A 19,370-nucleotide genomic window follows, 5' to 3' on the forward strand; every position below is an offset into this window, starting at 1 on the left:
CGAGAGTGTTCTTAGCTATAATCTAAAAAAATTGGTTCAGCCGTTTAAGAGTTATCAGCTCTCTTCTAGTTTTCTTGTAGAAAAGAAGGTTAGATAACCGTTAGGTTCATAATATTATGTCAATAGACAAATGTCAAGCTGTCAAGATGGACGTTGCCTAAATACATAATTATTTATTTGAAAATGATGTTTTGAAAACTCAGATACTTTGGATCAGTCGGGGGTGTTATAAATTTTTAATTTACACTTGTTTTGATGAAATCTGGTACAAAGACGGACATCGGCCCATTTTTAGCCCGGAAAATCAGAGTTCCCACGGGATTCATAAAGGTCCATCCGTTTAACCGATTTGTATGAAAGGTACAAAAGTAGCTTGCGTCCCGGAATTTGACTCGGGCAACTTTTTATCCCGAAAAATCAACGAGTTCCCACGGGGTTTTAAAAAAACCTAAATCCACGCGTACGAGATCGCGGGCACAGTACATTATATATTTCGGTTTCAGAACAAGATATTAAGTTTATATTTCGTTTTCCGTAAAGTCGTCCATGATCGTAAAGTAGGTATACCGTGAGATCATGCAAACGTATATTGCCCACAGTTTGCAATATTTTACGTCTGTCTCCAGATTGAGGACATTCCGATGTAAAGGACCTTCTATCCTGGGCCGGTCCCTTCCTTGATGGGATTTCATCTAAGGACTTAAACCCACACAACGCGCAACGGTTTAATGGTCTAAGGGTGAGATCTATTGAGCGTAGGTACTTTGACTTTGCTCAGAATTAAATTTCAGTCAAAACGAGACAGAGTTATATAACGCTGTCTCGTTTTAACAGTGTCTTAAGTTTGAGCAAAGTCAACGTACGCTCTTTATATCTCAATCTTAGATCTATCTATGTGTGGCTAGGCAATACGCTTCAGAAGCGCTTGTTTCGAGCGCTTCCCATGCAAATAAAAATCATTGAGTCCATTTAACTTTGAAAATAGATATGTTTATGGAAATCTATTGAGTTGAAGAACTCTCCTGTTAAGAAAAGACGCACACAGACGGACGGGTTGGCCATCGCGTGGCCGTAATTCGATCAGAACGACATAATATGACTGTATGACTGTATCAAAACTTCAAGGAGGTTTGTTGGACACATTCCGTCGCGCATTATGTGTGTACAAAGCTTTAACGACTGGACCTTTCCGTCAACCGTTCGCTCTTAACACGTCTGCTTACTATACGCAGCTTCCTTTGCACATAAAATCCGTCGTTTTCCGAACACTTTTCTCTTATTAAAGTCTATCTTTGCATGGAAAATGTGTTTGAAATAGGCTGGTCAGAATGAGTGTACGAGCGTTTCTAACAATTGTCAGCATAAAGCCTCAATAGCTCAACGGCTAAGGAGCGGACTGAAATCCGAAAGGTCCGAAAGGACCTAACCCCATCCATTGCACTAATGTCGTAGGTGTTCACTTCTAGCGGAAGTTTTACGTTTAGTTGTAGGAGAAAGAGAAATATCTGTTTAATTTGACTAATATTCTTTAAAAAAATTGCCATTCCAAAAAAGGGGACACGATTTCGTTATATTCGTAACTTTGACAGTTATAGGAGTTCAAGATGCGTGCAGTAGAGAATAAATGCACCGCTCATCGTGGTAGACTTTTCATGCCATACTGGACGGTACGAAATATTTCTATGGTTTGTCGTTCAACGAATGATCAATGCTGCAGAAGCAGAAATCAATTGATGTTAACCCACTTTAGGGGCTATCGTTAAAAGATAAGGGAAGTGGTTTGTACATAATATTATAGTCATACAGGAAATAATATTTATTTAATTAAATATCTTTTAAACGAACCTTAAACATTGAACCTGTAGTGACTCTGAGAGCTGAAGTCAAAATTTGCATTTAATCTCGACTTCCCATCAGGGTTATCAACTTTCAATTCTAGTAATTTCTAATTTCCCGAAACCAGAATTTTCACTTAATTTTGATTTCTGGTTTCTTTCAATATTCTTAAAGCAATTTGACTGTGTCTATAAAATAAAGAAAACAGCTTCTGATTTATAATATACTCCTTAACAAGTGTAAATTAAAAATTTATAACACCCCCGACAAGTGAAGTTTACAGTAACTAGAAAAGAGCTGATAACTTTCAAACGGCTGAACCGATTTTCTTGGATTATAGCTAAGAACACTCTCGATCAAGCCACCTTTCAAACAAAAAAAAAACTAAATTAAAATCGGTTCATTAGTTTAGGAGCTACGATGCCACAGACAGATACACAGATACACAGATACACAGATACACAGAAACACAGATACACACGTCAAACTTATAACACCCCTCTTTTTGGGTCGGGGGTTAAAAATACAAAAAAAGTCATGGCTTTCAATTCAATTAAAAAGTATACTTTATTTTTATCATGCCATCCTAAACCTAATAGCTCAACGGTTAAGGAACGGACTGAGTTCCGAAAGGTCTACGGTTCAAACACCACCCGTTGCGCTGTTATCGTACCTAAGTATTTCTAGCACAAGCTTTACGCTTAGATGGAAGGAAAGGGAAACATAAGTCATGATTTATTAGCTAATATTCTCTCTACATATCTGCAATTTTGCAAATGTTCATAGGCGGATAATCACTTAACATCAGGTGACCCACCTGCTCGTTCGCTCGAATTTTTTTTCAAAAGGGTCGTGTCAGCCCTAGATGGTTGAAGCTCAACAAAGGAGCCAGCATTATGAGCGGAATGCATAATGAGACGAAGTGCCTGCAACTCGCAGCTAATTCACATTACTTAACACAACAATATTGCGAATCTCGTCAAAATCGGCCTGGCGCTTCAGAAATTGATTTTCAAGCTGTTTAACTCGCAATCTTTGTATATTACTTTGTTTGGGTCCAATCTTGCAAGCTAAATAAGAACTACTTTCCCTTATTCTATTGCCTATGTACCTTTCGTCAAAATCGGTTAAACGGATGAGCTGAATGTCAACGACATAAGGATGGAAGGTTCGGTGGTAAAATGGTGAAGGGCGGACAAAATTGAAAAGTTCCTGTGCACACTCTCCGAAGTACATATATCCTATAAAACACCGATAAGCCGGCGGCCTTACGGCATTGATGAGTAGATAGGTAGGTATGTGTTTAGAGACTTCACCTTTTTGGTATGAGCTGAAATTCTAATGTCAATATTATGATTAAAGATATTGCATATTACATGGAACCTACTCCAGCAATCTCTAATCTCACAGGAGTTAACAAGTCAAGTCCAACTTATAATAAGTTTGCACGCGGCGCGTCGTGTCGGACGCATTCGATTCCAACTTTGAGCATTTCGCCAATATCGGCCAGACTCATTCACTTCCTCCACTTTCCTGCCCCACAGCGATCGCTTACGAACTTATATAAATGGGTCATATGTTTAATTGTATGGATGTACGAAATACGTGGAAAGTTTTGAACAAAAACCGCATTAAAATTGAAATAGCTTTTGGATTTTTCAAATGTCCCGATGTCCCGTTGGAATTTCTGAAAGTCATTTCCGTTACAGAGATAACTTCCGTGCCCTCAAGGTAATGAAATCTCAAGATTTAGACTCGGTGGTATTATTAAAGCCCCGTAGGACAAACGCTATAGTATCTTTTATGCTAAATTTAGTATTACCTACCTATAGTTACAACTTTCTAGTACAAATAAAAAATAAATAAGAAGGTAAATAAATAATGTTCTGAAACTCCGAAAGTATGTGAGGTCTACCATTCTGCACATGGGTAGAGTGGTGACTATGGCCAAACTCTTTTTATTGTGAGAGGAAACCTGTACTCAGTAGTGAACCGGCGATAGGTTGATCATGATGAAGATGATGATGAAATCTATCTCTCTTCTTCGAATCTCATTTTAACTCTGTCTTAAGTCTAAGCAAAGTCAAATACTCATCCAGAGCGTATGGAAGAAAAAACAAGAACAGTAAAAACTTTACTTTTGAAAACCGTGCCACACATTACCATTTATACCTACGGGTTAGGTTATCCTGGCGTCTCTAATACTTGAGCATTAAGGTCAAAGGACCTAAAGCAGAAGAAACACCGGAATAAACTGTGTTATGTGTGGCACAACCCGAAATAAAGGTCCCAACTCAGCATAAATGCTGTATACTGTATGGGGAACAAAATATGAAGTTCTACAACAATAAAGGTGGTCACTCACTGCAGTCGGCCTCGTCGGTGCCGTCCACGCAGTCGACGTGCATGTCGCAGCGGTAGTGCGGCGGTATGCAGTACGTCTTGTTCCACACGTACTGTCCGCACGTCAGCTGCCCCGCCTCACATTCTGGCGGCGCTGGAAAACAGAAACAGATTCTATTAATTTCATACTATAATAAACAAAGATTAAGAGTGCAAATGAAAAAGAAAATTAATTAATTTCATTACAATAAGCACAAAACTCAGAACAGAGTCACTAGAACTTTTAAAAATGAAAGTATTTTCTTTCAAAGGGGCGATAGAAAGAGCTACCTACGACTGCTCCTGCCTCAAGAATATTCGAAAGCCATATATACATATCTGTTTGTGGGAATTAGTGTAATCTCTTTTAACAAAACTATAAATATACATATAAATAAATCGATCGCAACATAAAACTCAGTGTCAATGTAGTCGTGCCATAAAACAAGCGACACCCGTCAAGAGCTCACATCCGGCGTCGCAAGCCGCGCGTGAATGGCCCGCTTTACTCCCCGCCCGCCCATTGTTGCACACAGGAATGACAGCACAATTTTTCGCGCGTGTCATATCAAGATAATTTTATGTCTATATTTATTATGCTAAAACTGACCCAATCATAAAGTTGAAGATTAAATTAGATATTTACTGTAATATTTTTACGGAAACGTTACTATTCCACTACTGGATCCAATGTCAATGTACTGCTTAATATTAACAATTGTAGTTAAGTCCGGTATTTAGGAATAAGATAATATGCAAAATATTAAGATGCAAATTATCAATACATATCATTAATTATTTATTGTAAAATAAATACTGTCACTATACTAGGGTTGACATTATACTGCCGGATGTAATATACAGTTGTCAAGTTATTATGTGAAATAATATGTAAACCTTCCATTTATTATATCATTAATTATTGTTGTCAAATTAATAATATGTAATCCGTAAATACAATGTAACTAGTGATATTATTAATGTTAATTAAATATTGTCAACATACTGTTAGGTTGGTAGTTGGTACATTGTTGATACAATGTACCAACCTTCAAATAAATATTAAGATCACGTGACTGCCGGCTCCCACCTTGTTTGCGATGACAGTGTTTATAAAAGTACCCTACCTCGACAGAGGGGGAACAGTCTTGTATTGTGATTCAAACAGTGAACACCATCTTGTGTTGGAATTCAAATAGTAAAGACTTCGGTCTTGTATTATAATTCAAACGGTGAAGTTCTTCACTTCAGAGCAAACAAGGGCGGCAGGCTATACCAAAGTTAAGTATTCTTATATTTTATTATAATTAATATAATTAACAAACATCTACTATTTACTGTATGTTGTAATGGTTTTTAAAGGACGTGTGTCGTGGAGTTTCTTTGCCCTTTCTTCTCCACGACTAAACACCTTTGCGAAACGGGCGGTAGATTCATTTTCAAATAAATAGATCTATGCTGAACAATACAACAAAATACAGATAGATCTATAAAGATGAAAGTAAGAAAGATATCTGAATAAACGATTAATTATTATTATTATCCAGCTTGGTTTGTTTTACTTATGTGTTTACTACCTACCCTCTCTTGGCAATTAATTAACTTTATCTATTGAAATAAAAGTATAGGTTAGGTTATTAATTTATTCTATTTTAGAAACCAGTCTATGATTCTTACTTTACAAAATAATACAGTAGTTGCTTTGCTCTGATTTTAATTGTTAAATGATTTAATATTTAGGCTTTACCTGACAAAATCATAGCTACCTACAAGTTTAAATAAAAGATAGGTGATAACTTTTATTAGTCATCAATATTTAAGCCCACTCTATAACCGAAAATCTAACATCAGAAGTGGGATACGAAAGATTTTGCCTTTTAAAATACTAATACTTTTTAAATACTTTCAGTAATCATGGATGCGGCCTCTCCTTGAAACGACAGGCTGCTGCCTGTCGTCAACGGAATTTGGTGCTGTTGATCCGATGGCCAGAGAGCGATGGGCAACCCTGTCGTCAGTGGCACTTGGTGCTTGTGTAGCACCGCTAGTTAAAACGTCGCTCCGTTTATGAAACTCAACGCTACAGCTAAGTTTTAGTGTTTAATTTTATTTTATTTGAAATGAGGATAGTCATAGAAGTTTTAATCAATTAACTAAACCACGTGTTTGTGGTATAATTTTATTTAGATAGTGATGAATCTAGTTAGGCGTCAGATTGGCCGAGCGTTTTGATAAAAGTATATAAACAGCGTTTTGATAAAAGTATATAAACAATGTGGAATTAATTAGAAAATTATAATGTACCAAAACTAAAAGAAAAAAAAAAAAAAAAAAAAAACAGTAATAATTGTATATTATGTGGTACATGGTTTTATATCAACAAATAAAACAAATTCTAATCTGTTTTATTTCGGTCTGGCGTCTAGCTCTGTGTAGCCGTAGCTTTGATGACAGTTACATTGACATTGAATCTTTGAATATTGTGTTACGAATGACACAATCATACTTTTTGCTTGTCGGTACTTTGTTACGAATGACACCATTTTAATTTTTTTTAAGTCGGTATTTTTGCTACCGCAGTTTATTTAATTTCACTGACTACAATGTTCTTTCTTCCTATGTACTTCGAGAGCGAAGTACTTATAAGAATGGCCGAGCAATATATAAAATATACTAATAATCGAAATGCTAAATGACACAATCTTATATATTTTTTTTAAGTTGGTATTTTTGTTGCCACAATTATTAAATTTCACTGGCTGCAGTATTCTATTTTCCTATGTACTTCGAGAGCGAAGTACTTATCAGAATGGCCGAGCAATATATAAAATATACTAATAATCTAAATGCTAAATGACACAAAAGAAAGAAAAAAAAACAAAAAAAAAACAAAAAAAAAAAATAATTTTGCGATAAGTACAAATATTAAAAAAAAAAAAAAACGCAATAGTTACAATTGTAACTGTACAAATGTAAAAAAAAAAAAAACCAAAAAAAAAAAGAGATTCCCGAATGGGACACATATTATTGAGATTCCCGAATGGGACGAAATTGAGATTCCCGAATGGGACAAATACTATTGAGATTCCCGAATGGGACGAAATTGAGATTCCCGAATGGGACAAATTCACATACTATTGAGATTCCCGAATGGGACGAAATTGAGATTCCCGAATGGGACAAATTCACATACTATTGAGATTCCCGAATGGGACGAAATTGAGATTCCCGAATGGGACAAATTTACATACTATTGAGATTCCCGAATGGGACGAAATTGAGATTCCCGAATGGGACAAATATTATAAATGTTTTTATTCTCGAATAAGACAAAAAAAAAAACAAAAAAAAAAAACAAAAAAAACCCCAAAAAAAAACCCAAAAAAAAAAAACAAAAAAAAAACAAAAAAAAACAAAAAAAAAAAACAAAAAAAAACTATATAATGTATAGTCTCCCGAATGGGTAGATATTTTTTTACTTTATAACAAAGTACTTGCCAGTATGGCCGTCTCATATCACAATGATTTTGATGTCTATATTTTTTATACCAAAAATTTATTTTTCCCTATGTACTTCGAGAGCGAAGTACTTGTCAGTATGGCCGTGTCATATCAAGATAATTTTATGTCTATATTTATTATGCTAAAACTGACCCAATCATAAAGTTGAAGATTAAATTAGATATTTACTGTAATATTTTTACGGAAACGTTACTATTCCACTACTGGATCCAATGTCAATGTACTGCTTAATATTAACAATTGTAGTTAAGTCCGGTATTTAGGAATAAGATAATATGCAAAATATTAAGATGCAAATTATCAATACATATCATTAATTATTTATTGTAAAATAAATACTGTCACTATACTAGGGTTGACATTATACTGCCGGATGTAATATACAGTTGTCAAGTTATTATGTGAAATAATATGTAAACCTTCCATTTATTATATCATTAATTATTGTTGTCAAATTAATAATATGTAATCCGTAAATACAATGTAACTAGTGATATTATTAATGTTAATTAAATATTGTCAACATACTGTTAGGTTGGTAGTTGGTACATTGTTGATACAATGTACCAACCTTCAAATAAATATTAAGATCACGTGACTGCCGGCTCCCACCTTGTTTGCGATGACAGTGTTTATAAAAGTACCCTACCTCGACAGAGGGGGAACAGTCTTGTATTGTGATTCAAACAGTGAACACCATCTTGTGTTGGAATTCAAATAGTAAAGACTTCGGTCTTGTATTATAATTCAAACGGTGAAGTTCTTCACTTCAGAGCAAACAAGGGCGGCAGGCTATACCAAAGTTAAGTATTCTTATATTTTATTATAATTAATATAATTAACAAACATCTACTATTTACTGTATGTTGTAATGGTTTTTAAAGGACGTGTGTCGTGGAGTTTCTTTGCCCTTTCTTCTCCACGACTAAACACCTTTGCGAAACGGGCGGTAGATTCATTTTCAAATAAATAGATCTATGCTGAACAATACAACAAAATACAGATAGATCTATAAAGATGAAAGTAAGAAAGATATCTGAATAAACGATTAATTATTATTATTATCCAGCTTGGTTTGTTTTACTTATGTGTTTACTACCTACCCTCTCTTGGCAATTAATTAACTTTATCTATTGAAATAAAAGTATAGGTTAGGTTATTAATTTATTCTATTTTAGAAACCAGTCTATGATTCTTACTTTACAAAATAATACAGTAGTTGCTTTGCTCTGATTTTAATTGTTAAATGATTTAATATTTAGGCTTTACCTGACAAAATCATAGCTACCTACAAGTTTAAATAAAAGATAGGTGATAACTTTTATTAGTCATCAATATTTAAGCCCACTCTATAACCGAAAATCTAACACGCGCATTCTCCCGGCGCGCTAAAATGGCTGACGCGGGAAAAATAGGCTCAGCTCGTGTCACGTGTCAAATGGCCGACGTAATAGCGCTCCGTGCTTCGCGGGTGCGGCCCGGGATAATACACTATCCATTACGTATCCTGGGATATTACCCGGCTAACTCTACAGTCTACACCGCGTGGTTTAAAGTGTTATGCTATGGTTTATTTCTCACACGATCTCTTTGATAGAAAAAATATGTAACAAGCGAAATCGTAAAGGAACTAATTCCCGAAAGGCTGGTAACGCATTGGCGGTTCCTCTGGTACTGCAAATGTTCATGGGTGGCGGTAATCACTTAACATCAGGTGACCCGCCTTCTTGTTTGCTCGCTATTTTTTTTTCTTTAGCTAATCATAGATGTTCACTGCTGGACATAGAACTCTTGTAGGGATTTCTGCAAGGTCTGGTTTTTTTGCAAGGTTGCCATTCCAGGACCTTGAGACGATGACATATATCGGTTTATCGATCTATGTGTCTCGTTCAATAGCTTGAGAGTTTAACTGATATTATCATGAACATAATGAGTTTATTTATTTCGGTACACCAACAGAATTGGTTTTGGACGTAGAAATATAATTCGATGTATTCGTTCAAAGGATTGATTACTTCTGTGTCTACAGTACAGCAATAGAGGCTAGAGATGATCACGATACACAACAGTGCGCGATTAATCGTTTCATTGAATCGTCGGAGCAGCCGCGTGGAAACTCAGAGACTCACACTGTAGCCTTGAGTTGTGAGAGGATTGCAAGCATGCATTCTCAGAAAAATAACCACATCATCAACCGATACATCTCTGTACAACTTGCAATCATGGTCTCTTATATGGAATTCCTCACGTCATCCACGGTTTAAGCATACCTATACAATTTATGACTAATAACAACATTGCTAGGTAATTTACCGACAGGATAGATTGTGTATTGAAACCGGACGTTAGTGGTAGTCTTGACATGGCCAGAGTGGACTTGATTGAGGAAACCCTCGGTTTGAGCCTGAACGTGACGTAAAATCAAAAAAACCTAGTCATTTCATAACTTACCTTGGCAGGCGTCAAATGTAGGTAACATTTGACGCCTGCCAGTGACGTAGAAGGCTTGACGTTTGTTAGAAGTTCCCTGACTGTCGTGAACTGTGACATTGCATAAGTGCCACAACTTAGCCTACTTGAAATAGTGATATTTGAAAATTAGTTAGATACCTACCATTCAGAGAATAACAATGTCAGTGTAATAATCGTAATTCGTATAAGTTTGGATGTTCACGCCACAATAAATAAATCGATTTAGCTCTTTGGATTAGAGATACGTAGCTTTATCCTAAATTAACACATTTAAAGCTACTTTTGTCCCGGAAAATCAAAACATTCTTGCGGGGTGTTTAAAAAACCTACAGTGGACCCCCGGTAATCCGACAAGACAGTGTCGGACTATCGAATTTGTCGGATTATAGAGTACTGCCTAAGACCCCCTATAGTCCGGCGTTTTTTATTAAAGATTGTAATCCGACAAATTAAAGATCCAACGATAATATTCTATATGTCAAAAGTAAACCACATCACATCACACTAATATTATAAAGGTTAAAGTTTGTGTGTATGTGTATATGTATCTGTGTGTGTATGTTAGTTACTCCTTCACGCAAAAACTACTGAACAGATTGGGCTGAAATTAAGAATGGAAATAGATTATCTCCTGGATTAGCACATAGGCTACTTTTTATCCCGGTAAATTAAAGTGTTCCCACGGGATTTTAAAAAAATCTACATCCACGCTAACGAAGTCGCGGGCATCAGCTAGTTCAATAATAAAATAAACTTATCGGATTACAGGGGTTGCCGGATTAGACAGAGGCCGGATTACTAGGGGTCCAGTGTATATTTATCCACGCGGACGAAGTCGCAGGCACCTTCTAGTAAATAATCTAGATATTATGTTAATCTGGGCTGACAATGTACAGAAAACAAATCTTTCAGACCGAATCACCAGATAACTTTGAATTTGCGTAGAGGTCCGTAATTCAATTGGTCCTAGAAAGGGCTTCACACACTGAGGGCCCTCAGTTGATGGAGTGTCGACACTGATTGCAGGTCGGGCACGACCTTTGTGCTAATGACGGTAGACGATTGATCCCGGCTGCGTGCTGGGAATGTTTATATACTCCCCCCTCCCCGAAGACTTTTCGTTACTGCCTATTTACAAACGGCGCGGCGTTTGAACTATACTTTAGTTTTCCTTAGTTTGCTTAAAAGATAATCGCAAATAATGGCCAAGTGCGAGTCGGACCCGCACACGAAGGGTTCCGTACCATCGTACAAGAAATAACACTTTTAATTTTCATGGCGGTCATTTTGAAAATTTTATTATTAGTTGTTATAGCAGCAATGTCCCGCTGACAGATAGACGGATGGACGGACGGACAGTGGAGTCATAGTAACAGAGTCCCGTTGGCAACCTTCAGGTTCTGCAGCCCAAAAAACTAAATCCACACGAATGAAATCGCGCCAGTATAATAGTAATTTTCAAACTTTGTGAGATTTTTTCACAGGCGGGGTAGCAATATTGCATATGAAAAAGCTTTCCACATGATTTTTCACATGCTACCCGTGAAATGCTACCTCTAGGAGTAATCGCACTAATCACGGCAGACGATTGATCCCTGCTGCGTGCGGTGAATGTTTATTTCCTCCCCGAAGTCGTTTAGTTAGCGCAGAACAATCGTGGCGATGTAAATAACGTGGAACGGCGTTCATTGTGCCACTTACTGTCTGGGCCTTATTTATTGGTTTGGTTAGAATTTAAAGGCATTTTTTTAATCCATAACCTTTGGTGAAGAACGCTCCATGCTTTCTACCACAGGTTTTAGCAAATTAGTATTATTTGATACTTATTATGGAATATTTTCTTCATTGAGAACTGTACAAGACATAAAAAAATAAATTAAAATTTAATCTTCATTACCATCACGAAACGCTTTTCAAACTTTGTACGTGAGCTCAGAACTCTAGGGTTGCCACTTGCACTAAATTGAAACAGGAATGGAATGAAATTGGCATTAAAGCATACAAAACAAGTTGGTATAAGCTTCACCAAACCGATAAGGCTATAATATGTATTTTTTTAGCGGTCCCCGGATGTGACAACGAACGATTAGATCAAAATATAACTACTTATATTAAACTTAAATGGTCAATAGTCAATACAATATACATATTATTGTTTTACTTTTTGGAGTGTTTTTTTTTTATGTTGGGGACCTAATTGGATGAATGGGGTTTTTAATCGGACCACTAAAGTCGGTCACTTATCTCGATTCGAAATTTATTTGACAGATATTATTTGGCAACCCTAGCGTAAACGTAACTGCACTTGACAACACGTGTTTCCCGTCAGAACTTACCAAGTTGTAAGCCGCAGCTTTAATGTATTCCAGGAAAGTCAGGGAAAGCCAGTACGAGCAATGAGTTAACTCCTACGTTTTGCTCCGATGTATGGGATAGACAAGTCGCTATTACATCAAGATAACAAGATGAAGTTAAACAGCACTAGTACCCGGGAACTTCCGATAGATACCGATATATAAAGTACAAGTGTAAATTAAAAATTTTCAACACCCCCGACAAATCATTTTCAAATAAATAATTATGTATATTTAGGCAACGTCCATTTTGACAGCTTGACATTTGTCAATTGACACTTGAATATTATGAACCTAAGGGTTATCTAACCTTCTTTTCTACAAGAAAACTAGAATATAGCTGATAACTTTTAAACGGCTGAACCAATTTTTTTGGATTATAGCTAAGAACACTCTCGATCAAGCCACCTTTCAAACAAAAAAAAGTAAATAAAAATCGGTTCATTCGTTTAGGCGCTACGATGCCACAGACAGATACACAGATACACAGATACACAGACACACAGATACACAGACACACAGATACACACGTCAAACTTATAACACCCCTCTTTTTGGGTCGGGGGTTAAAAATGGCCGTTTTTTTTAAATTGAGTTGAGTTGAATTGATTAGTATTCAAATGAGAACCAAACTACGTTTGTGTGGAATGCGCGCGCTTGGGATAATTCAAAGCAGAAATAAATAATGGACTTCCAAGGGGTTATTTATCAATTAAATGCGAAGTTCAATAACATGAAATATGAAATACCGATAAATGAATTGGTATTTTAATCCCATAAGTGCATACTGCATATTATTTTCAGCTTCAATATTTTGTAATTAATTAATTAGGTGTCGTCATTACTCATTAATAACGTTACATGAGCGCTCTAGGCTGTAGTATCATACATCTAATTAATTATCTTTAGTACTATACCTATACTCTGTTGTTATCATTATAGGCACAATTATAGCAATCATAGCGATGTTTTAAACCCCCGACCCAAAAAGAGGGGTGTTATAAGTTTTTAATTTACACTTGTTCCTTAATAAGTGACTTCAGAGTTATTCTCCGCAGTCTTTGGCCTAACACGATCAGAAATGAAGGCTTGTGGGACAAATACCAGCAGCTCCTGGTATACAATGAAATAGATCTGAGGCGATGGCGATGGGTCGGGCATATTCCGCGAAGGAAGGAAACGCTGCTCAAGTGACGTTTCAATGGCGGTCGAGGGAGACCCGGTCGACCAACCAACATCTGGAGCAGCTTTCTTTCTTTCTTTCTTTCTCTATCTCCTTCTATCTCCTCAGACAAAGAATAAAGGTGGACTTGTCATCAAAATAATAATACCTTGTCATAGCAAGCTAAGTGCATGGATAAGCTTTGAAGAGTTATAAAAACACATTTTTTTGTCTTTGTCATAGTTTAGCTTTTTTTGTTGGGCACAGATTACAACTGTTACCTGTGCCCAACAAGCCTCTGTAATTTGTTGCGAACATTACGAGTTTTTAATGTGTTTTTAACCGACTTCCAAAAAAGGAGGAGGTTCTCAATTCGTCGGAATCTTTTTTTTTCTTTTTTTTTTATGTATGTTCCCCGATTACTCAAAGACCCCTGGACCGATTTGGAAATTATTTTTTTTGTTTGAAAGGGTATACTGTGCAGGTGGTCCCATATAAATTTGGTGAAGATCTGATGAATATCTTCGGAGATGGAGAACAGAACTCCTCAATGGACAAGAGCAAATTGCTCGCGATCAGTGTAATAGCTTAGTAAACAGTAGGGTTTTAACTGGGCATAGCATATTATAGTACAGTGGGGCCACTAAAAATTGTGAAATAAAAAATTTTCAAAAGAAAAATAAAACCGACTTCAAAAACCACAAACACTAAAAAGTAAAAAATTATTTCTGTTTAGCTACACGTGTAATGTACCTAGGTATGAAGTCGGGCGAGCTTCACTCTTGGATTTCTAATTTTGTTTTAATATGCTCGCTCGACTTCATACCTAGGTACATTACACGTGTAGCTAAACAGAAATAATTTTTTACTTTTTAGTGTTTGTGGTTTTTGAAGTCGGTTTTATTTTTCTTTTTCAGTTTTAAATTCATTGTTGAAGGTGTGTAGAAAGCCATTTATGGTGCATTGCTGTATGATCGACTGTAAAAGTCTAGCGAGCACAAATTAAGAAACATGGCCTTTCATTCGTAAGTATGATTTGTTTATACATCGATGGATTTGTTGTGTTGTTTTGACCCTTTCGAGTCCACCTTGATTCTTTGTCTGAGTATATCTCTAATAGGGTATTTTACTCTTTTTTGAAAAGTGTCTCAATTTAATCCTAAAGTGATAATTTACCACTAGAATTTTTTTTAAAATTTTATTCAATCGATAAGTACCAAAAAGATGCATTTAAATTTTGCATTTTAAATTTTCGCGCGCAAGTTAACGAAAACGGTAGCCATGCTACCTAGATGCCATGTTATGACGTCATCGGTACAGTAAACTAAACTCACAGAGTAGGCAGGAACAAATGTTCGTGCCGATTTTCTAATGTCACTTGTCAGTCAAGCCAAATTGGGTTCCATTTTACGCATACAGTATAGAAAATTGTCTATGGTTCCCTTGTTCCCCATACATTAGGCTAAAAATATCGTTCCATAACACGCTTGTTGATGAAAAATAAATGACTAATGTAAAGAAAAAAACCATATGCCTCACGCAAAGATGAAAAGTATTTTTAGATTGGGGAGCCCAAACTATTTAATCCATGCATCAGTAATCCCAAATTCGTGCAGTTCGATTCTTAGGCCTTTTGTACTGTGGTCATGCAATTAGAAAGGGAAGGATTTACTGACATGATGACGTAGTAATATGGCGGGTACATAGGCGGCTAGCGGTTCGCATAATTTTTGCACCGATAAAAAAAGTGAAAATTTCGAATTAAAATATAAAATTTATTTTATAATTTTGTGAACTGATACTTACACTTCCCGTTTTCTTATTGCCTAAACTATCGTAAATAAATATTTTTAGATCATTTCTCACTAGGTGTAAAATACCCTATTAGAAAGTTTTGAAAAATTCACAAGTGTAAATTAAAAATTTTCAACACCCCCGACAAATCATTTTCAAATAAATAATTATGTATATCTAGGCAACGTCCATCTTGACAGCTTGACATTTGTCAATTGACACTTGAATATTATGAACCTAAGGGTTACCTAACCTTCTTTTCTACAAGAAAACTAGAAAATAGCTGATAACTTTTAAACGGCTGAACCAACTTTTTTGGATTATAGCTAAGAACACTCTCGATCAAGCCACCTTTAAAACAAAAAAAAGTAAATTAAAATCGGTTCATTCGTTTAGGCGCTACGATGCCACAGACAGATACACAGATACACAGATACACAGACACACAGATACACACGTCAAACTTATAACACCCCTCTTTTTGGGTCGGGGGTTAAAAAGACGAAGACGAAGTGTCGGTCAACAGCTGCGTACTAATTAATGTAAACGTTAAATAAACTGTGGAAGTATCGCAATAAAACTTTGTATAAATAAACCTCGTCTACTCCTCGTCGTCGACTCGTCGCTAATTTGCATCTACAGTTTGCTTTCCATTTGCATTGCTTTTAATAGATTTATATAATGTCCACACCCTTTTATCTTTGCGTTGCGTCACTTATAGCGGATCTCAAATCCATTTTCAATAGATATGGAACAGATAGGTACTTAAGCCTTTGATTCGCTGGCCTTTTGAATTGCTAAGTACCTAACTATTTTACAATTAGATAGGTACTCAGGTATTCATAATATGACATAGCTGTTTGAATAAAGTATAGTACGCGACATGTCGAGATGGCAATCGGGATTGAAAAGTTGAAGGTACCAATTTTATAGTGGAGAGGAGAACTGATGCCGGAGAAGCGTTAGGTAATAGATAAATACCGAGCAAACAAGAGTGAATAGGCACCTTCTAGGTAAACGCGTCCCACCTTAGACCACATCATCACTTTCCATCAGGTGTGATTGTGGTCAAGCGCTTACCTATAGTGAATAAAAAAAAAAAAACTGTAGTCGCAGCTTATAAACGACTTAAAGTATGTCTAGATCTCCTTTGGAGCTAGAGAGCTTGGGAAGTAGATTTAGTAAGGAATAGAATAAGGCTCGGTACTCACGGCACGACTGGAACTCGTCCTCGCCCTTGTCGCAGTCGCGCTGGTAGTTGCACACCCACAGCGCGGGGATGCACTTGCCCTCGGGGCAGCGGAACATGCCGGTGGGGCATATTGTGTCGCCTGCAACAAACGAAACAACGACGGTTCAAAATACTATTCAGACAAGCTATTGCTGTAACAATCATCTAAATCGGTTCATGCGTTTAGCCTGTACAACGCCACAAACGAAAAAAATATATGGACCACCATACAAGTGTACCTATAAATAATAACAAATCACAAGTGTAAATTAAAAATTTTCAACACCCCCGACAAATCATTTTCAAATAAATAATTATGTATATCTAGGCAACGTCCATATTGACAGCTTACATTTGTCAATTGACACTTGAATATTAAGAACCTAAGGGTTATCTAACCTTCTTTTCTACAAGAAAACTAGAAAATAGCTGATAACTTTTAAACGGCTGAACCAATTTTTTTGGATTATAGCTAAGAACACTCTCGATCAAGCCACCTTTCAAACAAAAAAAAGTAAATTAAAATCGGTTCATTCGTTTAGGCGCTACGATGCCACAGACAGATACACAGATACACACGTCAAACTTATAACACCCCTCTTTTTGGGTCGGGGGTTAAAAATAAGATGCCACAAGTTTCGGACAGTATAAAACATAGAATAGAAGTAAATACAAAGAAGGTGATTAGTAAATTGGGTTAGTACCTACCTATCTACGAGTATAATACAAGTATACGAATTTAATAATGAAGAAGTTTGACAATACAGATACATCATCTGAAGAAAATACGAAAGATGTTGTTAAAAATAATGAAAACAAATGCAAATATTCCTCTAAAAAGTCGTACTAAATTGAAATGTATGCCAATTTGATTATTATTCATCGTCGGAGTTATAGTTATCTTTAATCAAGCACGTACTACCATTGACTGGCTCGTTAACCCTTCTCGGAGAGTTTCGTATCTTTTATTCATCGCCAACCATTGATATCGTATCATCAGAGGTGGCACTTCCTTAGAAACGGACGGAAGTGACTTGATAAAAGTCTATGTACTCTACCATCTGCATGGTTCTTCTTTTTTCTCTGACCATAGGATCAAAACTTTATTTTTTTTAATTATCCATACTAATATTATAAATGCGAAAGTGTGTCTGTCTGTCTGTCTGCTACCTTTTCACGGCCCAACAGTTTAACCGATTCTGACGAAATTTGGTACACGGTTAGCTTATATCCCGGGGACGGACATAGGCTACTTTTTATCCTGAAAAATTAAAGAGTTCCTACGGGATTCCCAAAATCCCATCCGCTTAACTGATTTGTATGAAATTTGGTACCGAGGTACCAACTTGCGTCCCTGTAATTGACATAGGCTACTTTTTATCCCGGAAAATCAAACAGTTCCCACGGAATCTTAGAAACCTAAATAACCGCGGACGGCGTCGCGGGCATCCTCTAGTTTAATATATTTTTCATTCAATTAAACATTTACAAGTACTTTGAATCGTCAAATGCATTGACCACTGGTTCGGCATATTATACCTTCTCGCCACATTATAACGGCAAACAAATATGGCGACCAAAACAGTAATTTCTAAATGACGAGGTTGCATGAAAACGGTCGGGTTTGCATTTAGTAGCCCGCAAGGTAATGTAATAGTTACATTGCTTATTTACATATTGTAAAAGAGCAACCGCTGAGTTTCTTGCGGGCTTTTTCTCAGTAAAATCCGTTTTTCCAAACCGATGGAAGAGTCTTGACATATCATAAGTGGCACACGCTGTCTACATGAAAGTAAATACCATATCATAGTCCAGCTGGCAGATAGGATTTCCATAATCTGTAAAGGAGGAAAATCAAATCTATACATATAATAAAATTGTAGAAAAGTGGTGTCTGTACAATGGAAATATATAAAAAAAAAGTAGCAGGGGTTGTTATTATATCGACGCCGAACCCGAAATTGTAATTTTTTTTTTTTGTCTGTTTGTCTGTTTGTCTGTGTGTTTGTGCACGCTAATCTCAGAAACGGCTTATTCGATTTAGATACGGTTTTCACTAATATATTGTAGTAAGCTTTACTTAGGATTTAGTGTTTATTTCATGTCAATCGGTTCATAAATAAAAAAGTTATGTCAATTTAAAGAATCACGGCGCCTCGCGCCTGAGCGTCCGTGGCTATATAAAGCGCGAAGTCACTATTCCACGCGAACGAAGTCGCGGGCACAGCTAGTACTTAAATATTACTTAAATATTTTTTTTTATCAGTTTCTCATTGCTATATTTTAAAAACATAATCAGTCTTAGTGATATTTTTTAAATAGAAATCTGGTTACAACTCACAATTTTCTCAAAGTGAACCCGTTTGAGTGTTCAAACGACCTCATTTGCGTCTCCGCTCACCTATCTCTTAAATATGCACCAAATCATATTGAGGATCAGCCCGTCTTATCTGCTTAGCTCACAGACGACGCAGCTTCCATCCAGATCTAGATATACTAGAGTTCCGTACCCAAAGGATAAAAACGGATCCCTATTAATGTCACTCTGCCGTCTGACTGTCCGCGTGTCACACGTCTCTAGCTCGTAGATGAAATCGTGCTTTGTATAGTTTGTTGA

General features: G+C 36.4%; 1 protein-coding gene across 1 annotated transcript in view; it reads right to left on the bottom strand.

Moving 5' to 3' along the window:
- The window catches only part of LOC123868360 (low-density lipoprotein receptor-related protein 2), a 305,413-nt gene that overhangs the window by 58,871 nt on the left and 227,172 nt on the right, over nucleotides 1–19,370 (bottom strand). The window contains exons 2-3 of the mRNA XM_045910850.1: nucleotides 16,734–16,853; nucleotides 4,202–4,333 (exon numbers count right to left, since the gene is read on the bottom strand). Of these exons, the coding sequence (XP_045766806.1) occupies nucleotides 4,202–4,333; nucleotides 16,734–16,853 (252 nt within the window). The remainder of the gene's footprint in view (nucleotides 1–4,201; nucleotides 4,334–16,733; nucleotides 16,854–19,370) is intronic.

This window comes from Maniola jurtina, chromosome 9 (genome assembly GCF_905333055.1).
Source record: "Maniola jurtina chromosome 9, ilManJurt1.1, whole genome shotgun sequence".
Lineage (NCBI taxonomy): Eukaryota > Metazoa > Arthropoda > Insecta > Lepidoptera > Nymphalidae > Maniola > Maniola jurtina.